Source organism: Cardiocondyla obscurior, linkage group LG22 (genome assembly GCF_019399895.1).
Source record: "Cardiocondyla obscurior isolate alpha-2009 linkage group LG22, Cobs3.1, whole genome shotgun sequence".
Classification (NCBI taxonomy): Eukaryota; Metazoa; Arthropoda; class Insecta; order Hymenoptera; family Formicidae; genus Cardiocondyla; species Cardiocondyla obscurior.
In genome coordinates, this window is record NC_091885.1 from 1,099,940 (window position 1) to 1,122,664 (window position 22,725).

General features: G+C 38.0%; 2 protein-coding genes across 3 annotated transcripts in view; one reads left to right on the top strand and one right to left on the bottom strand.

Annotated features, from left to right (window-relative positions):
- The window catches only part of LOC139111096 (uncharacterized), a 173,924-nt gene that overhangs the window by 103,411 nt on the left and 47,788 nt on the right, over positions 1-22,725 (top strand). The window lies entirely within an intron of this gene.
- The window catches only part of LOC139111095 (cell adhesion molecule 2), an 80,532-nt gene that overhangs the window by 29,152 nt on the left and 28,655 nt on the right, over positions 1-22,725 (bottom strand). The window contains exons 3-4 of one of the 2 annotated variants that reach the window (XM_070671181.1): positions 17,540-17,615; positions 3,921-4,044 (exon numbers count right to left, since the gene is read on the bottom strand). In XM_070671181.1, the coding sequence (XP_070527282.1) occupies positions 3,921-4,044; positions 17,540-17,615 (200 nt within the window). Of the gene's footprint in view, positions 1-3,920; positions 5,862-17,539; positions 17,616-22,725 lie in introns of those variants that run through there. The other variant, XM_070671180.1, reaches the window with a different exon arrangement.

Here is a 22,725-nt window from a genome sequence, read left to right on the forward strand (position 1 = left end):
AGTATAACCGATTTTTCAATGAAATTGACCCGAGCCCGCGAGCCCGTACGTCGCGCGAAGTCCAGATCTGTATATAGTATTTTTTTTATTAGCGATAAATATCAAACTTTTATTCGAATAAAAATTTTATTTAAAAAATCGTTATTGTTTGATGCATTAAAAAAGAAAAAAAAATATATAATATTACTTTTTAATATTAATAATTTAATATTAATAATACATTCTAAATTAATTTGCAAATAAAGAAATTATCGTTTGATACTATCGAACTAAAATATTTTATATTTATCATTACTTTTGATATACACGAATGGGGACTTGAAAAAATTCTTGGATGAAAACTGGCACACTAAATTTTAAATACTTTTTTTTTTTTTGCTTATTGGTGATTAAATCTTAAATCACATTTATACCCGCGAGATACGCGACGTTTCTGATAGTCAGCCGAGCTCCGTTATATCTTGTTACATTTCGTAACTCTTCGTTACGGTTTTTTTTTTATTTCTTCTTTTTTTTTGTCATTAGTAGTTTCTCTACTGTGGAATTTAAAAGAAAATAGTACACGCGTATTTCCAGTTCCTGTTATTTCTCGTTTTTTCTTTGCGTTGCGCATTTCCGCGTTCCCATTACGATGGTCCTTTCTATTATAGTGCAACGGCGCAATACCACGATCGCGTATAACGCGCCACTCTCCATAACTAAGCCCATCTACGACGCGATGGGTAGTCGCGTTTTATTTTTATTATAGCTTTGAGTGTGACACTTTATTATTGCGCGACTTTGTTCGTACATACACATGCAGAATCGCGGAGCACGCGTCGCGTTACCTTCCCGCGACCCAGAATAAATTGAAATATGTTACGCAAATCTCGCACACGCCCGACATGATGCTTCCAGCCCGATTCGACACGCTCTTCCTTTTCACGATGTCCACGCTACTTTTCTGCCCCCGTATCCCGTGAACGGTACGAGTTTCACTTTAGCCCTTTCTCGGGAAGCGACGATACGATTTCTTCACAGTCGAACGAGCAATTCCCCGTAAACTCGGTTACCTTCGACGATTCAATACGCCATGTGAACGTGGCGTACTTCCCCTATCGGTGTAAATGTCGCCGAACGATTTTTCAGTTACTAAACTGCTGTCCGATAATTGCGGGATGTTCATTTCTCGACACGGGGATATTATAAAGTTTAATACCGGCCCAATTAGGACGACATACATTTTACGACTACTAATTGAAAACACGAATCGGAAATAACTTATAGGAAATAATCAATGAATATTTAGTAAAATAATAAATAATGAATACTTTTTTTTTTTTTTCTTGGCCATTTTATGTAATTTTTCTTATAAAATTAATAAGAAATTTCTCTAACGAAAGTGTCCGAATTTTACTCTATGATATCTTACAATATTTTTAAATTAAAAGACGGAAAGAATTCTAGTTTTCATAATTTGAAATATTTTATAATATTCAGAATCTTAAAAAAGACGCACTCGACGTACTCAACCACAAAGCGTCCTACGTCAAAGCGAGTATGTAATCGTAAAAGTAATTGCGTTTTACAGCTTGTCCTGTTGCGCGCAACACAAAAGGATCTTGTCTATAGATATTAAAATGTAAGACAAGAAAACGAAGAGAGAAAAAGAGAAAGGGATGGAAAGAGGAGAAAAAAGTAGAACAAGTTTATATACTTATCCATCTTATTTTTTATCTTGCTTCATATAAAGTGTTGACACTAAACATGGGCGAACTTGATGGAAGAAAAAATTGCAATATCATAAGATCAAGAAAATTATACTAAAACAAGAACTTTCATGCTAAAAAGAATCGCTTATAAATGCAAATAAATAGGGTAAAAAAAATAAGAAAATTCTATACATCGTGCGTTTTTCCCATATTGAATAAGATCGGGCGGGTATCAAAAAATTTGACTCATACATATTTATGAACAAAACATTCCACTTGTTAAAATTTTTCTGTTATCTCTCAGATTTTATAAATTATGAGAAACCTCTTTTTCACATATTGTACGCAATTTAGATTTTTTTGTGCGTGCACGTGTTTATGTATAAATTATAAATCGCTGCGTGGAAAATAGTATTGTACAGTAATTTCTTGAATATATTATTTTAAACTTAAAAAAAAAAAATTGAACAAATCGAGACTGAATGGTTGAGCTTTAAATTCCTGTCAAACAAGCGAGTTAGAAAAAAATAAATAAAATAATAATAAAATAAAATTTATAGATATAAATTTTGCAATAACTCGATTTTTTTATTTTGTGGACGCGTAATTACATTAGCGATATTGCGTGTCCGTTAAAATCGGTCAACCGGCTTTTTTTTTTTTCAATGAACGTATTCGCGACCTACATTTATCGCGTCACGGTGGCACGTGGGGGTGCATCGCCCTAGTGCAATCTCTTTTCGCAAAGATCTCTGAATTCAGCCTCATCTACTTCGTAATATAAAGAGTAGATTGGTGCCGCTAAATCTTTGCGGAAAGCCGTAAAACTTGAGCGCTCCCGCGTACGTTGTTGAGCACAATGGCGGTCTATGATATATGATGCACATTCCCCCGCACACGTATATATGAACCACATCGGGCCCTGATAGTGTACCCTGGTTCATTTTTTGCTAACTCTATATAAACCGGGACAAAAGATTGAAAAACATACGAGGCAATTTTTTTTTCCGTGCTTCCCGTCCAAATTATCTCGCCCGTGATTTCCCGACTGGTTATTTCTTAATATTGGGATAATTAATAAATTAATAAACGAAGAAGAAAAGATTCTTAACTTGGCGCGTGTAATGAAATATTGTTATATTATGAAAGACTAGGGTTTATTACACTTTTGTTTTCGGAGGATTATGTTACGTGTCTACGTGGATATAAAATTAATATTATTTTTGGCAATGTTAGAGTTAACGGGAAGAAATTTCTTTGCAACACAATAATTCCGCGATATTGTGCGCCACCGTAGTCCACACAAACGTCGAATTAATCTTCAATTCTTTTCGGATTATACGGTAAACGATATTTTTCTTTGATGAACAAATGTTTTTATTGCTGGCGACAAAGCAACTCGTAAGCTTGCGCGTTAAACTCCTTTACGGGAAGGAACGTTTCCGTTTATCGAGCGACGGGACAAATATTTTTCAAACGAAGTTTGCTCATCGCTCGCGGTTTCGTTTGCGGGGAAGAACCGATAGTTTTCTTGCCGCTACGATTTCTATAACCTGCAACGTTAGAGCAAATCTCACGTTTCCCTTTCTCTCGGTACGTATGCTCGAGCGATTCGAAGATTTTTCCGTGAAATTGGTATCGTAGATCAGGTCGAAAGCTCCACTTTGTTTGACCCGGAGGCTCTCCAACCTGTTACCCGGCATCTCGGATATATCGACGTTTAAGACATATCTGCAGGAGGTCGCCTCCGAAAAATTTATCGGGTACTATCGATAGATTTCGAGATTTGTCTCAAAATTCATCGTCCATGACGTATCGGCGCGATGTGGCGGTCTTCAATTCGATTTATTTGCCTGCGTCGAGTGCGAGTTTTATTGAATGATTTATTTGAAACAGACGTGAGCGTAAATCTAGGTTTAAACTAATCCGTTACTGTTAAAATATTTCGCATTCCCGGGATTACATACATTCTTTATCTATGACGCACTCGTTTGCTTTCATTCACAGTTGTCATCTGTCGATTTATCAATTCCATTTCCGTATAGAAAAAAAAGAAAAAAAAAATTATTCTCTTCGATATTATAACAAAGATGTGATACCTAACAATTATTCCATTAAATCAAGTGCTCTTTGTCAAATAAAAGGATGCTCGATAAAATATTGAGGATTCAATAGAAACGATAACGTTAAATTTTAAAACAATAGGGCTTGAGAGGGCATCTTACTCACGTCAACTTTAACGCCATTGACGTCATAGATGTGAGGATTTTTATCTCGTAGTACGTATTTGTAGAATACCTCATGGTCCTTGTACCATGTGATACCATAGAGACTGTCTTTCTCCCGATCATATCTGAAACAGGAGATTGAGCGAGACATTACTAAATGCATTCTGCAGCTGTTTGCTAAGTTACTAGTAAAGGCACCTGAGACATACACTAAGCTCTGAGACAATTCACGAATATTCTCTATTGTATCCGATATTCTCGATATAATCAAAACGTTACATTCGGTTCTTTGTTTTGCTAGACACATGATATATGCATATTATGCGTTAATGGTATTGTGCGTATAAATAAAAATAAATTAATAATACAAATTAATTAAACAGATACAAATTAAAATATAAAAACGCATATCGCGTTTTCTTATTAATTATTAAATCGTAAAAGGAACGCGCGGATGTTTATGCAGAAAATGCATTTTATTCGTTAAAATTAAAATCGTTATACGCGCCGAATTAAAATGTACAATAGCAATAATATATAAAATTCGATATAAAATTATAAATTATCGTGTCTTTTCAAATGTTTTATATTTTGAAAATAATTAATATGCAATCAACACCTAATTAAACGATATAAAACAGCGTTTTAAGAAATAGCCCGTGCACAAATGATCAATATCGTCTAAAACTTCAACCATCGAGCGCATAAAGAAAGGGTAGCTCGCTCCAAGAATTATTTATCAGCCCCCAATTATTACCTGGCAAACGAAAAAGCTTCCGAGAACTTTGAATCTTATCGTAAAAGTTACTTCTAAAAACAATTCAAATTTTTTTTTCTTTTATTCTTTTTTTTTTTTTTTTTTTAATTCATAATTCGATTTTATTTGCGCGTGGAATAATTTGCGTGCGATGCATCAGAACTGATACCCCGTCGGTCCAAATCTTTATTGCAAATTGGTGAAGTTCTGAGAGCTAATTGTATAGGTATCTGCCAGTTGGTACGACTAGTCGGCTACTAAAGGCGCTCTCCCCGTCCACCTATTCACAAGCCGCTTTTATCGTAGACGCAATTTACGTATCCGCGAGCTAATCGGTTCTGCGGTTCATTCGGCACAATAGAGACGAGTCGTGAAAACGAGCGAGAATACTGACGAGCCGGGAATAAAAGTGAAACGAACGGCGCGGCTCCATTCGAAGGCCCCCCACTTTAGATCGCATCTTTAATTGGTCCTCGTTCGATTATTTCTACCGTCGAATCGCGCTATTAATTGAAATACTCATACTATCTCGCTCGGTTTCGAAAGCGGCTACGAACGGAGCCCGCGCGTCGTCCCGAATCCTCGCGTCTCAAACGGTGCTGCTTATTGCTGTACGATTAACAGATCCCGACTGAGAGTTTAGAGCCTGGGACATCTGCGGTCGGGGCTCGATATCACTTTGTTAAATTTTAATAGCTTGCAGAAAGCAATTTACATAGTACATTACGTTTACATTTACAACGAGCGATGCGTTAACATCTCAGAGTATATTAATTCCACTGTTGATAAAATATTAATCCCGTGGTTACGTCTTATTTATATTGCATAGCGTACTCAAACTGACACGCGGGAAATGGCATTGCTTGAGAGCGTGCGGATCGAACGTTTCGCGCGTTTCGTGCGAGTTTTTGCTACCGTCGCGACGATTTCCAACGAATTCGCTCTACTCTCAAGAGAACAGAAATAGTTTTTTTTTTTTTCCTTGCCCCATCGTCAGAAGGTGATTATAACAACGGATTGCAAATGTCATAAAACATTGCACTGATAGGGAAGGAAAAAAGTTATTAAAAAAAAAAAAGAGGTAGAGACACTATTAGAAAATCATTCGAAAAATCTCTCGCATCAGAGGATTTTTACGATTGTTCGAAATCGGACGAAATCATAAAGGTATCGACCATAAATGCGATTTTTCTGAACTTGCGAAATACAACTCGGTGCTCGGTATGTTGTTTTAACGTGGTTACGTTTGGCAGGAGGGATCGAAGGGACTGCTCGCGTGACGAGAACCCCGAATGTAGGGCGAGTACTGCAATAATTGATCGATATCCGTGATCGGAGCACACGGTCGCGGTAGTCCGTCATTTCGCTAATCTCGGATTACCCTTGTTGTATCCGAAACACGGCAAATCGAAAATATCAGCCAGCCTGTATTGCGATTTTTGTTAAATAATATGTATCGAATGGCGCGGAATATAGATAATGCTCTTTTATTATGTAACGTTTTGCAATTGTTATATTTTTCTCTGCCTATCGTAATAATCGATAATCCTTCGCGAGAACGGGCGGGCGTATCTGTTGTACGAGGACCCATTAGATATATTGTACTGGAAATGCGCACCGAAATTATTAAGTCTAAAAGTTATAAAAGGCAAAATGAGACTGATAATTGCGACTGAAATGCGGCCGAAAGCGGCAAAAAGCTTCCGCTTCTGTGTTCCGCTTTTGCAACGAATAACAAATTAGTCGTGAACTCGGGAGTAACAAATTCAGCTTCATATCTATGCTCATTTGCAATTAAATTCCATCTTTGATATTATGTTCGGAACGATTGATCCGCTTGGAAGAGATATCTTATTCCACGACCGCGCATTCGTCGTTTTCACTATAATCGTCCTTCTAGATGGTCCTCCCCGCCGCTTCTATCTCGTTAAATTACATTTCAATGGAGTTTCTCGGTCATGCTCCGATAAACCTTTTGAGCGGTTAGTTCGTCGGTTAGGACAAAGGGAATCGCTTCTTCGACCCCGTCATCGCCATGTTCTTACGAGTGACGCGTTTGCAAAAGTAACCGCATGTGCTCCGCTCTCCAGACTCGTATTTGGTCTATCTATATTCGTCAAACGGACGTCATTAGAAAGTTTATGAGATATCCTATTAACATGATCTTGTCTGACGTATGATTTTAACGAGAGAGTTAAGCTACTCTTGAAACCTCACGGAACTTGCTCATTTTTTTTATATTTTTTATTTTTATATTTTTTTTTTTTTTCTTGGTATTATCGGTAAAAATCAAAACGGGCACGAATGTTTTAGAAAAGTTTAAGAGTAACTTGTAATTAAAGATTTAATCTCGCTATATGAAGAGAACGCGTGTGAAATAATAATGACCATTTGAAAGACCGATGTCTGAAAAGTTGATATCACTTTAAATTAAAAAGTATATTTTATTAGAAATAAAATTTGAAAAATAAAGATTAATATCATTACAATAATAATATATATATATTATTAAAATGATGTCAAAAAATGAAAGGTAAAAACGTAATTGACAATGTATATGTTTTCTTGTGCTTTTCAAGAAATATATTTCTCGAGCTCAACTATTTAACTTATATTGAATTATTTCGAATTATCTTAAAATGGTTTTCCTCGAGTAGTACTTGAAATAATCAAGCTTTATTTACGGTGACAATAGTGACAATATGACAATTGAAATGTCATATTTCGCGAAATTTGATGAAATCGTCATTACAACGGATAAAGAGAAGCTAAGTTTGAACGTGAAATCTTGTTTGAATTTGAAAATTTAAAAGACACGGATTTCAGAAATAAAATGAGCTTTGCGAGTTTCGTTCTTAAGGCTTTAACTCTCGGTTAAAAATATCCGTTGAACCATTTCGGAGGAAGCTCGTTCCACTTTTTCGCGACTTCTCCGGCGTGAAGCGAGCTATAAAAATAAAATAAAAAAAAAAAAAAAAAAAAAGAAAGGCGACAAAAGCTAACGCAAGAAAATACGATGTGTATTAAGGGGCTGGGAAAGGGGCCGTCTGGCGATTGCCACCGGCCGGCTGGCGTGTATTGCATCGTTTCAGAAATGCGGTAGAGTATTCCTTGCTAGTCGAGGGCTCGCCGCGGTTCGCCACTGAGGATCCGCGGGCAAGCGAAGTCGTGTTACGGGTAGCGTCGGGGAAACGTTATTCCCCGAAGAGGATCCGTGCAGGAGGAGGCGGTTCTCCAGGTCGCGTCGGACACGTCGGACGCGATAATGCACGCTCCGCTGCAATGTCGGTCTCATTGCGCCGTTGCACCGTTGCTGTGACGTACCCTGGGGGGGTATTCGCGGGCTGTGTGTGTTGGTGGGTGGTAACGTTGCTTCACCAGCACGTGCGGCAAAGCCCCGGAAAAGGGATTGCCGCATTCGAGCGTAGGTGCACAATTTCGAGCGCCGCGTCGTGGGATTGATTTGCATTCTCCGGCTCATTTGCTGGGTCGTGTCCTGCGGGAATTCTTTGCTCTTCTACTCTCTCGTTCTCTTCCGCTTTGCTATCGCGCGCCTTTTCCCATCTCTCCGTTCGGCTCCTGCCTTCTTCCCTTTCTTCATTGCCCGTGTGGTATATTCTTCCAATTCTTTGCGCGCTTGTCGATTTCAATACCCTTCTTCAACTCGCGTAATCCAGTCGTATTTTTGAGCCATTATTTACCGTCCTTTATCACTGCTTTTTATCTTATCTCTTTTCTACGCTCCGTACGATCGCCGCTAGTACAGAAATAGATTCTTTCACCGAAATTACCGGCGTTGTATTTTAATGTAAAACTCTGATCGACAAAATAAACGCATTGAAATTATTATTTAATAAAAAAAAAATTATTAATTAAATATTGCTTTTATTCGTCACAATTTTTTTTTTTTACCACGTTTGTAGCTGTTTTAGATAATATATGATTTTTATTTCAATTAAATATTTCCATTATTTAAATTTTATTAAATAAATTTCTTCTGTCATAAATTTAACGAATCGTGATTAAAATATTTAAATATTTTGTACAGATGATGGATGCATATTCTTTCATTAAAAAAAAATTTATAAAACGTAGCGTGGTGGCGATTGCGTGCGCAGTAAGATTCGAAATCAATTTACAATTTGATAAACGCGAAATCAAATCGCGCTGAGACCGTTTCGGGCTAGTAAGATCGAGGAAAATGTCGCAATGATGAATGAGATTCGCGGGGCGAATCGAAGCGAAATTCAACGATTAGACAGCATGAGAACGAAGGAAACCTGTGATAGGAAATTCTCTATGGTGGAATTGTACGAAGGAAGGAGTGCGTGTAATGTTTAAATCAACACGCGGCGATAAATCTTCGTTCGGGATATATACCCAATTCGATAAATTTTAAATCGCACATTAATCTATCAAACAGATGCGAAAATATTAAAATACAATCGAGCATTCTCGTATTTACTTACGCAAACTATCGGAATTTAATATAATACGGTTAAGGAAAAAAAAAAAAAAAAAAGAAACGTGAGAAGGAAAAATTGAAATTTTTATTATCAGGAGACACAGACGCCGGTATGCTTTGCTCTTTTTCTTTAGCCGGCGTTCCTCATTCAAATATGCGAAACGGCAAATAATTTAACTAATGGCAATTTAGCGGTATTCCGGCTTCAAAGCTTTGCCGTATTAAATAAACATGTTAGATATATTAATTAAAATGAGGCAGTCAATCTCACAGTAACTTATGCGTATTCGCATAATAGATCAGTATACAAACGTGGTAATGCTCAATAATTTTGGTCATATGATTTTCTACATATTATCGCTAATGGACAAGCGATTAGTATAATGAAGGTTTAATAATATTACACACGTATGTTATTCCCCGTTTTAAGATGCATGTACACCGTTGCTATCATAGATACTAAAGCAGAGTTTACATACAATAATTATCTGATTTAATTTGCAACGGGAATTTAATTGTAGCCGTATGCATTTCGACTAGTATTATTCTAGCATTGGAATATCCGCGTAAAATTAATGCGATCCGCTCGAATAGCTGGACGAAAATTTATCTTGAAAAAAAAAAAAAACTTAGAAAGTGTCATTTATTGTCATTTCCTAACGCGCTTGCTCCTTCGACTGATTTAATTATTTAAAATAAGTAGAGGAGAATTTTGAGAAAACTGGTAATGAAAGGGGTTGACGATCCAGTCACAGACGCGTCGCGAATAATTTTCGTTTCCAGAGGGGGCGAGTAGCTCGCGCGAGAAATTGCTGCATCAGAGATAGCGATATCAACGCCAAATAAACTGACCCGGGAAGTTTGTGTCAGCAAGTCACCTAATTTGTGATTCACATCTAAGTATAACGGATGAAATATGTCATACTATATTTTAAATATTTATCTGTATCGGGTATTGTACTCTTGACAAGTCTATTATGGAAAAAAGATCATTATCAGTTCGATGGAAATATGTAATAAGTAATTTTTCCGATACCTGTTATTTTCTAACTAAATAACATCGTTACACAAAATAAAAAAAAAGTATGAGACCTCTTAATTAATTAAATAAATCTACCATATATTGTATCTCCGAGATATGCATGTTTGATAATTAAAAAAATAAAACGCTTGATAATAATAAAAAATTAATATATTAAATAATCAAATAATAATAAATTAATTAATGTAATAAATATTATTATAATTCTAAGAGAAAACATAAATTTTTTTTTTTGTGTACGCGTATAATACATTTAAAATGTCTTAAAATAATCCACTCGTCTTGCATGCGATTGATATTCCTCTTTTCTTAAACGTCTTCCTTCAAAATTTCTACACCGGTAGATAATGCAGAACTGCTGTTAGGTGAATTAAATCGCAGCATCGATCGTCACGATATATTAAATTGCTCCACGAAATATCTTTTACGAGACCGAGTTACGTAAACACTCTACCGTCTACTAGGGTCCTTCCGTTCTATCTACACGCAGTGTATCGCGATTCAAAAGTCCTAATTAAACACGCAACATTAGGTACAAGTTTGCGAATCTGTACGGAAATCTGCGAGCTTCGTTATATCTTTGCAGTTTGGAGAAGTGAAACGTCAATATCGCAACGAATCTCCTCCCTTCCTAGAAGTTTCTGTCTCTGACAAAATAATTCTCCAAGTAGAGCATATGGTCGCGTTTCCTCGAGATACTTGTGTATCTTCACAGTGAAGATACGAAACTTCTCAGTTGAATTAAACGTATCAAATCAATGTGAATTACACTGCGGCGGAAATGTACTTGTGATGAAAGAGAATACATATTTTAGAATTAAATTATGCAATTATTGGAAACCTAATTAACTCCATTTAATTAAATTACGATAAATTACAAATAATTTAAAATCTTTTTATTTTTTATTGCGAGGGCGGGCGGGAGAATTTTATTGGAAATAATATATTTTTGCTATTACTCTTTTGAATCGATAATTTTAAATAGAAAAATAATAAAATAATTTATCGTAGAACGTATGGCGTGTTTATGAATAAAATCGCACTTTTCTGCATAATAAGGGTTAACTTAAATAGTTTTAAAAGACCGTACAATAGCTTACCTCCGCGATCCGTACTCAAGTAGTGGATTAAGGTATCATGAAAGCCGATAAGAGGATGAGAAGTCAAAATGTGGAAATCGCAGGACAAAAAAGATACTGTGCTTGCAGAGATAGGGTACTTGCTGTTGTAATGTATATGATTTTTTAAATATGCGATTAAGTATAAGATTAAAATTCAGAATTTGCAAATATAAAAAAAAATAATAATAATAAAATAAAATGCATAAAATACAAGATAATTTTTTTTAATAAAATAAGGATATAGCTTTAATTCACTGACACACGTCAAATAGTTTATTCGCTCCACGATTCGTAATTAATAAATTATTCGTATCCACGTAGAAGGATAATATACTTCTGATTGTTGTAAATTTCGATGGATATAGCAAGATCCAGTGTGAAGGAAGTGAGAAGGAGCAAAAGGAAACCGAGTGCGATTACTTCCACCTGTTTTACCTTCTCTTTCCCTCTCACTTTCCCTCTTATTGCTGTCTCAAAATTTCATTCGCTACCGCTGGATCGGCGTGCCGGTCGGATTAATGTTTCAGAAATTCAATTACGAGTTCCTTGACAGCTGTCTGAGTCGAGTAGGATCCAATTAATGCTCGCGATGCGGGCGTCGTTGTTTCCCCTTCTTCTTAAGAAATTCGCGTAAAACATCGAACCGGAAGTATCGCGGGAACGATAATACATACGCGAGGGGAGGGAGATAGGAAAGGCTAAGAAATAGTATTTAACAAAATAAAGCGAAATAATGAGCAAGTTGAGAAGCTGAGGTATCCCGGTTTATAGGCGATGTGACGTATCGAATACACATGTTTCAAGAAGCATCCGCGTCGAAGGGTAAGAGGGTGAAAGTGCGAGAGGGTCGCCGATCGAAGGGCGGCGGAGAGAAACCGCTCCACTTTCTCCGCGATTTCTCAGGACACCTTGGAAAAAGCGTATGTTCCAATTTGTAGGCGCTTCGCGCGCTTTCACAGTCTCGTTTACGACGTTACGTGGGGAGCATATTGTTTCCTGTGGCAAATACGATACTCGTTCGACGGCGAATAAAGTTGTAGGAGCCGCGACTGATCCGGCATCAGTGTTTTGCCCGTGTTGAAAATTTTAATTGAAACAGTGATCGCGGAAAATATGAACTACGCTCTGCATGGTATTAAAAAAAAAAAAAAAAAAAAAAAAGAGAGAGAGAGAGAGAGAGAAAAAACAAAAAAGGTTTAACTATTGCATAAGCGATTTTGACACGCTGTTTTACAACGGAGCATTTTTTTTTCTTTTTTTTTTTGTCAAAGAGACGGTATCTTTGTTTCAAACCTTCGTACACGTCTTTGTCGAAAAATAGAGATATATTACCGAGGGAATGAGGATATGGGGGAAGCAGGGGGGGGTTATACGCGGCATATGCATAGCGTAGATTAACGTAAAGTGCTTCATGCGATGTACGTGCAATGACACTGCATACCATATTTTATGGAATTTGCGCAAAACAAGTATCCACGTCACGCTTTAATACATAAATTCTGTCGTGCTTGTGGAGAATACCATCCCCGTTATCCATAAATTAACGCGTTATCTATAAATACGTAATAATAAATAAATTTTCTGAAAACGTAATAAATAAATATTTTTGAACGACGGGGATTTGAGGGCGGATCGTCGCGCGTTGAACAAGAGTTCAGGGCGGCTGCTCGCGTGGAAGGACGCATCCTCGAATCGGATCTTAGTACCGCGAAAAACGTCTAAGAGAAAATGTTTTCTGCCGGGATAAATCGTCCGTCATATAAGAATAACAGGAAAGTTTGAATTCAATATCGCAGCGTCGCGTCGGTTCTCGTTTGTAAGTTATTGAGTTTCAAAGTGCAATAGTCAATTCGACGGTACGTGCCGCGCGTACACTGCCGTCGCCGATTCGCCGGCGGTCGATGTGACGAATTTTACTTCCGAACTTTGAAATCCAATAACTCACGGCTCGGTCATCGAATCGACGTGTTACCGGACGGTTTGCCGAGTTTCGGGCAAGCTCATCGCTCTTCATGCGTTTCGCTCCTTGCGACACACGGCAAGCTCCGGGACGCCAAATTTATGGAGCTGGTTCGGCGATGTATATCTTGGCATTAGATATAAGGTCAAAGTGGTAATCGTATCTTATAGTGTTGAACCTATAAATTTCGTTTGTTCAAATTTCGCAATTGAAAATACGTCGAGGTGAGTTCTCTCGTTTTAAAACGATAGGCGGTGAACGAAAGCTGGTTGCGAACAAGGGACATTTTTGAATAACAATATCTTTCACGTCAGTTTAGAATAAAGTCCTGTTGTTTTTTGGGAGGGAACAAAAAAGAAGAAAAAAAAAAAAAAAAAGAACGACCCATGAACGAGCAATAGAGATATCGTGCAGTCAATTTATATTTTATCAGTAGTGCTTTATTTAAAGCTGACCTAAAAAAATTGTTTGCAAAATAAAATTAAAAAAATTAATAGATAAATTAATAGATAAATTAATAGATAAATTAATAGATAAATAAATACCTCCGTCACTACGATCGTTAATATTTTTTTAGCACGTCGCTTTTTTTTCTTCCGTCACATTAAGAGAGAGAAATTTTTCTAATACATTTCCACGAGCGCAGTGATATCGTACACCGATCATATTCTTGATCATTAAGTACCACACCAATTACGACGTTTAGACCTACGACGTGTCGACTAAACGTCATTACACCCATCCTCCCTACCCTCGTTCGCCAAGTATATAATTACGCTTTAATTATCCTCCGCTCGAGGTGATTCCGCGGTTACGTGAGAAGGAACGTTGGTGTGCGAGCTAAACATGGTGACTACACGACTCTTACACAAACTAAAACGATATGTACGTAGTACACGTCCACGCGGCACTTCGATCGAGCCTTCCTAATAGAGATTCCGTGAAGCTTGTCGTTTCCTACCGGAAGAAACTTCGATTCCGTGATAACTTAGGGTATGCAATTACCATCCATCTAGCGGATGGCATGGGTAACCGGGGTGGTCCCGACCCAAGGGCCGAGAAAAGGGGTGAGAATGTATTGGAGCAGACAGATCACGGGTTTATAGATCGACAGCAGATAGACAATCTTGGTCACGACTGCACAGACGGTGATAATTACTTACATCGTTTTTCTTTCTTTCTTTCTTTTTTCTTTCTTTTTTTTTTCTTTTTTTTTTTTTTATAATGAATTAATTTTATTTTCACGTTAATATTTTTGAAGCGGAGTTTTCAACATTTTTCTTAATCGTAACGTATCTGATATTTCGTCAATGTATTTATAATCGCGGTTTAGCGTTGTCATTAATGATAATAAATCGAATCGATTGTGAGTCAGCTGTCAAATATACAAACCGCACGAGTCGCACGTTTCGGCTATCGCGCATTCGCGCCTAGAATACTGCGAAGGGCTGATCGATCTGTCACGTATATTCCGAGCGCACGCGAAGGGGTGGAAAATCCATGGCCTTTGGGTAGAACTTCAAGGTGCTCCCCTTTCTGCGTGAGAGGCGATCTCTTTTCTCTTTCTCTCTTTTCATCTATTCCTCCTGATTCTGTCCCTTCTTTCTTTCGTCCGCTGCCCATATTCGATGACGAATCGTTCAGCTGGAACGAATTTCGCTGACTAACGGCACGTTGTTTCTTTCGTTTCTCCGTGTCCTTTCTTCTCTGATTTTCTTTCTCTCGTTCTTCTCTGATGGTTCCGATCCGTCCTCGCCGCAGCGGCAGCGGCCATCAACGTCGACGATGGAATTCCGATCGGGAGATTAGAGGAAACGATTCGCGGCGCAAGCACGGCAGTCGTCTCGAACGTCTGCGGAGAACTTGCGCGGAGAAATCTCGCGAGAGTTACGAGTCTCACGGTCGAGTTAGAGGTCGAGGGGCATCTTTTTCCGGCAGGAAGAAAGTCCGTGGACGGTAAAGGAAAAAGGCGCGGCGTGAGAAAGGCGCGAGAAGTTTTCCCGCACGGACCTATCTTCGCGTAGGCAAGTAAATAAATAAACTACGAAGAGACTCGAAAAGTATCGAGATTTCTTCGCTCGACGATGCGACTTGCATCTTCGCGGCTCGTCCCCCTTCGCGTCGATCCCGCTTCCCTTCTTCTCTCGCTCCCGGCCCCGCTTTTATTTCTAATTTTATTTATCGTTTTCCTTTAACATTAACCGCAAACTCGATACGTACTTTATTGCCTCGCTTCTTACCGATGCTTTTATGAGTTCCGCTTACACGATTTACCCTGGCGGGGTAAATGCGAGAAACGGTCTTGTCTTCTGTATTGTCTTTTCCGCGGCCGCATTTCCCGCCGGGTTTATCCCGGCTCGGGCTCCTCTATTTTTCGTTCGATCTTCACCGCGTATCTTCCTCTCTACGGCACCACCACCGACGCTCGCGGTCTTAATAATTCCAGATGGAAATGGAATTTGCACGCGCCCGTATCTGCCGCTGTCGATGCAACAGTGATGGTATAGTTTTTCGCTTTCGGCGCACGTGTAAAATCTACTATCCGCTGGGAGGTCTAGTCCTTCATTACGATCCACCATTTGCGTTGTAACGAACGAATAGCGGTCTCGCCGCGCACCGCGTTCTCTCTCTTTCTCTCTCTCTCTCTCTCTCTCCACGCTGTGCATACATATAGAGAATTCACGCCCGCTGGCTTCGAACCCGGGCTGATATACATTAGTGATTATACTGCGATATTTCGGTTTTATTGTGCGGTCCGTATATGCCGGCGAATTATTTAGCGAGTCCTGCGCCACCATACCGATCATTTATCGTTGTTATGCCGCGACAAGGGCATGCTATTGCGAGGGATCGCGTTATAGACCGGTCATTCGAAAACTGATCAAATTAACCCTCGAAGTCCTCTTTACGTAGGCATAACTTGATTAATGGAATAAATCAATTAAATTATTGAATGCAAGGCTAATGTAATCATGACCGGTGCAAATTGCTAACCGACGGGGAAATTGGAAAGATATTCTAAAATCCAGCTATGCAACACGTAACATTTTTGTTTTCATTTATTTTTTTTATTTTTTTATTTGTTTATTTGTTTGTTTTTGTTAACGTTATCTCTCATCGAAAATGCGCCATTCTCCCCCAAGGAGTAGATAATAAAAAAAAAAATTGCTTTTTTTTAATTCAAGATTTTAATTAATTTTAATAAAATTTGCACGAGGGCAACATAATTTTTAAGGACACAAGTCCGAAAAGTGAATTAAAAAAGTTTATTTAATTTACTGACATTTTGGAAAGTGAAACTTTTATGAAAAGTGCGTCATCTCCAGAGTTATTTTATCTCATTTCTTTTTTTTCTATTTGTCTTTTTTTTTATGTCTAACATAAATTTAACAGAAAAACTTTTTTAAAAGAAGTCGCAGTTTTTTCAATTTGCTTTTAATAATTGTGAGCATAATGTTTGATGAAAGATATTAAAGATTTCGAACGAAAACTTTCCAAACGAGATTTTGTTACGTACGTTGTAAAATCGGACGTTGTAATTTGAGAGAATAATGAGGAAGGAACGAAAGGAGGATATTATCGACAGGAGGAATAAAATTATATAATGAGGATAAAATAGTGCCTTGTTTATTGAGATACGCATTATTTCCCTTGTAGTCTTTTGTAGTCTTTTTTTTTATTAAATAAGAGTATGTATCGATTGATAAAACACAAAACACATCTTAACGGAGGCTTGACGCGCATCCGTTCAACTTCCTCATGCGAACAATCGATGCGTAAACTAAAGGAGACAAACGTTTTGATTTTTCACAGCGAGGCTCCTCAAAATATTTTTTTCGAGTATTTTATCTAAAAAAGAATTCAAATAAATAATACAAAATGTATTTCTGTATCCGAGTGGAAATTTATTTAGATATTTTGATTCTGCAGCTAGTGATTAGATCGCGCAGATTAAATATATTTATTCTTGCGTTAATGAACTTTTAGTTATTTGCCTACGTAAAGGGGATTTTATGGATATAGATAATTTTCACTGTTAGCATTTATATTGGCAGACATTCGTGCCGAAACAACGAAATACTGCCGAGATTGAAGCCGTTTCTCTTCCAAATTGCGTGTTTGTCGTTACAAGGGGATGAGAGATCTTAATGCCACATTTATGAGATAGTGTCATAATAATCTAACAGAATTGCACGCACCGCTGCTGACATCGCGTCTATTTCGCGCACGTAGAAAGCAGTTGACGTTTGTGTAGCTTATGGCGAACATTCTCACCTGCATTCTAGAAGCGCGCTCTTGCCCCTGAGGGTGTACGCCGGAACATTTATGTGAAGTAGCTTCAGAGCAGCAACTGAAACAGAAAAAGAGAGAAGGAGCTCGCGTGAGATCGCATAAATGTCAATTGCGAGTATATACGTCGTCGCCTGGGGGTGCTATCGATACGATGTCGCCGGAAATGCACGACAACGATTCCTCGAGTGTTCGATTATATTGCCGGTAATAAAAGAACATAAAAGATACTTTTTTGGAATAAAAGTATGGGGGAATGATTTTTATGAATATTTATATATCGGTATAATTTAAAGGGGCGACGTCATCAAGTTGCTTTCGCGATATTTCTTTATGCACGGAGATCTTACTTTTTATTTTCTGGCAATAATCGATGAAAATTAATTTCAACGATTTAATAAAGTCGAAATAATATTATATTTTTTTAAAATAAATTTTTAATTAAGCGTAATAAATTATATATAAATTTTCTTGTCTTTGAAAAATCATGTTAGACCAGAAACTCCCGAAGTGCTACTTGAATATGACTCGCTACCGATGTCGAGCCCGGCGTGAATAGGACGTTTTAAAATGCAAGATTTTCTTTTACACCTAAATCGGTAAATCTCTTGACCCACTACCGAGCGCACAATAGACGTATTATAAAAAAAAAACGGTACCGCAGTTACTCGACCGCGGATCTTCTTACGTAGAAGTATCGCACCGACCTTCGGCTCGAGCTTTCAATGGTGACGAGGGTCGGCAAAGCTTGGAAAATTGTGCCGCGATTGGATGATCCAGAGAATTGGAAGTAGACACTGGATGCTCAAATAATAGGAGACAGACCATGTTAAAACGTCTTTCGTAGTTTACCCTTCTCTTTCACTCGCTCTCGTTATTTCTCTTCTTTTGATATGCCAGCGTTAAAAATAATCCGTTCCGAGATATTCATCGTAATAATTTCTTAAGCTCTTGCATAGTTAAAAAAAAATTTTTTTTTTAGATATTTTTTGCGCGAACAAAATCGACATCTTGATATACGTGTCAAAGTTTCTACTTAATAATCCAACGTGTTTTTATTCCACCGGATAAAGCCGGAGAGAAATTGCCGGGCAACAGAAAACCTAAGCTCGACTCTTATATTTTTTTAAACGCGGCAAACTATATGTGTACACAGAGTACATAAGTATGCGCATGCAACGACTAGTAAAGGTCGGTATCTAACTTTGTCGTCATTGCCGTTGTCGTCGTCGTTGCCCCTGTCAGAAGAACGGGAATGGACGTGAAGAGCAAAAAGGTTAAGAGCAAGAATTCCTAGGCAGAGACGAGCTGAAATTTTCAGTACCAGATTAAATGTGGAAGGCTAGAACATTCCAAACGCCAGTCTTGTCTTGTAAATGTAACCCGTGGATAGTTCATAAGATAACGTCAAGTTTATATTAATTTACTATAGAATAAACCCAGAGCTATATTCCGCGCATGGCGACAATAAAAGAGACGAGAATTTATTTGACTCGCAGATTAGCAGAATATTACTATGAAGTATTATTGCGTTTAAACTTCGAAGTAGCTTGATGTTAACAGCGTTACTTTACGACCACACCCCGTTGAATTTTCGTCGAAAGTACACACGTGAATTAACAGATTTAATAAAATTGTTAAATTAAATATTTTAAAAATAAACTTTAAAATTAAATTCTAAAATTATTAATATTTAATTAAAAATTTGAATTTAAAACCTTACGTCAGTTAATTAATTAATATATTTTTTTGAAGTTACATAAGGAAAAACTAACGTACGATTCTCGATTAAATGCAGGTTCGATAAATATATCATTTCAATAACTTTCCTTCGAGGAGCAAAGTATATTTCATTTCGTATCTCGAGAACCAATGCCGCGACGTCTATCTTCTTACCCTTTCGCCTGTCGATCGTTTGGAGCTTCCGATGTCTTTACTCGACATGGTAAGTACCAAAATTCGAACGTCACTTCGAAGTTTTCGCCCGTCCTAGGACACGTCTAAACAGTTTAGCCAGCGACGCGCGCACGAGAAACGTCGAGCAAACCGAAACTTTCCGCGGAAACCTCACAAGCTTCCGTAATTGAAGAAGGGAGCAAGAGACGAAGAAGGACTTGGGGTCTGCTTCTCGATTCTGCATATATCTCGGAAAGTAAACTGGTAAACTGGTAATGTTCATCTGGTGGAAATTGTTATGCCCTGTCAGAAGCAAGCTACGGGTGACGTAGGTCCGAGGCGAATTCGAGAATTTCGAAATCACCCTAAGAGGATTAGATAAGGGAGAATTGCCCACGTTACATCGGTGTAACACATTGTTTGCGGTTTTTAGAACATTACAAGAGAAAATCGATGCTCGTTCTCTTCCGTTCCGTCGCATTTTCTCAAACAGTAACATTCGAGCTTAACCCTCTTTTGCGCCGCTCCACGCCGTCAATTACACGCCGCGATTTTAATTACGCTAACAAGCTACTTGAGTAACAAGACACTCGCGCGTACACTCCCTTTTTAAAATTACAATTATTCCGTTATATATAAAAAAAAAAATTATTCTACGCTCTCGCTCGATATTCTATGGACGTATCGATTAGCGTCGAATGGCGATTTGCGAAGCAAAACGTGCGCATAGGGTTATCCATCCACGTGATTGTCGTTGAAGTCGTTAAAATAGAACGGGCCGACGCAGTTGGATCCGAACAAACGGGGAATAACGAACACGTTTTGCGTTAACGATGTGACGTTACGCTATTATCCGCGGCTTGAAAAGAAAAGTGACTCGATTGTCGATGCATCAAACGAACATAAAACTCGCGCATATCCGATTAATTCCTAGTTAAATTAATTGAGAATGAGAAACGAAGAGAGCGTCATAACGTGCTTCCGCGATATTTGTATCGCCGCCGGTTCTCGTTTTACCGGCGCATATCCGTCGTCTATCCAACAATAACGTCCTCGCTTCCGGTATGTATTCTGGCCTCGACCGTTGAATTACATGATCGGCTTCAAGAGATAAGGGAACTCTCTCTCGACGAGTCACCTTTGGTCGTGACGCCGGGCCGAGAGAGCGCGATTGTATTCCATCGAGAGGATCGTGCTTCGATTTGGCTCGAGAATTAATTGCGCTGGGATTCGACTTTGCATAGCTGTCGGGGCCGTCGCCTCTTCATGAAACTCGCTAAGTTTCGGGGCAGCGATCACGAATATCGTAGGCCCTCCGCCTATGACGACTTAACGGTTGCACTAAAATTTGCATCGACAATTTTAAGGAATCGATAATCTACTTTCTTGCGATAACGACGTTTCAGAGCGTCTGATAGATTGTAACAAAAAAGATTATGGATAAGCTCTTTTTGCTGCGTGCCTTTTAAAAGCCTTCCTCTTCAGGCTTTAACGATATGACAGTCTTCTAATAACAGAAAGAAAAAAAAAAAAAAATCGAAATAAAAATAATCAGAAAATAATTAATTTTTCCGCTTTTATATTTTTATATATTGTCATATTTTTATAGTTTTATAAAAATTAATCGTATCGACATTTTATATTGGTTCTATTATTATATAAGTTTATTTAGTTTTGATTTTTCGTAATTCCTCATTAATCTTTATCTTCATTAAGAATTTCTTTATACGATATACCGAATCTCATACGGATTAGAGACTTTGCGCGAACAATGCCACTTTATCAGTCAGTGTAACCCCGAAACTACCTTGTTCTTGCTCTAAACGACATTAAGAGACACCCTTCTCGCGCGGGCTATGTATTACCGTGTTAGCGTGGGTTATGTTGTTCTTGTACCAGACAATGCGGAGAGCGCTATTTCTGAGGATATGACAGGCTAATTTCGCTGCATAACTTCCGTTGATATCCTTTCCGTGGGCTATTTCTGAAGTTACTGAAAGCGAATTATAAGTATACAGAAATATGATAAACTTAATAGTGATAAATTGTTCAATTTTTTTTATTTTTTTTATTAAAAAAATTTTTTTTTTTTAATTTTACAAATATTTAAAAAAATGTTATTGTCTCATTTACTAAACTATATTGACTAAATTATAGATAATATATCGATCGGGATCCATTATTAAACTTTACGTTCTTCGACAAGTCCGCGCAGTCATGAGACTCGAAATCTCATCTATTTATCGTTACCTATATTCATATTTTACGTCGAAAAATGGGATGTAGAATTTTTATTAAAGTCTCGATGAATATGCGTGTTATAACATGTTAAGACCCAGAAATAAAACCACACCATAACGCGCGATAGTTTTGCATAATGGACATATGCGGGGGAAGGAAGTGCATAGAGGGACGACGGGGGGAGAGGGGGAGGAAAGCGGCGGGAACGTTCCGTTACACCGGAACTCTATTTTAATGCTGACTTATCTAAGAGCGGCATAATAACGCACCTAAAAAAGCGCTATCGTTAAAACTTCTTGCGAGTCGTAGCAGCACACCGAGGTATCTTTAATTTATGCAGTGTCCGCGTTTCGGGCGTTACAGGAGCGGGAGAAAGGGAGACGGAGGGAGAGACAGACTAGCCCGCGTTACGGTGGCTTTCCCGGAACGAAGTTGAAATTCATTATAAGCAGACATTAATTTTACGCGGATTAATAACGACGCTTCCCTGTCCTTTATCACGGGCGGAACACCGTGAGTCGGCGCCGACGCGACGCCCGCGTCTCACCCTGCTGTGTTTTAATTAATTCGTGCCACGCGCACGTGTTTGTGCAGCCTGTCATTTCGTCGCCGTCTTTTCAATTGACCGAAAAGAGACGCGACCGAGCGAAGGGATATAAAATTGTAGGGCAGAAGTCAAATACACCGGGGCTAAGTGCCATTAATAATATCTCCGACCGTAATAAAAAAAAAATTATAATAATTATTTGACGAATCAAAAAAAAAATTCCGTGTTTATAGTACTTTATAAAAGCTAATTCGGCATATATTTAATTAGATTAAAGGATTGTACCAATACGTAACAGATAAAAATAAGCTGGCCACGTAAATAAATAGCCTGGGTGTTTTATCAGAAAAAGAAAATCTCGTTTATTTTATACTCCATTTTTTACACTTACTTTTAAATGGAAAATCTCTCTCTCTTTCTCTCTCTCTTTCTCTGATAATAAGAATTAATCTTTTAGCGTTATTTATATATGTTATTTTTATTCTTC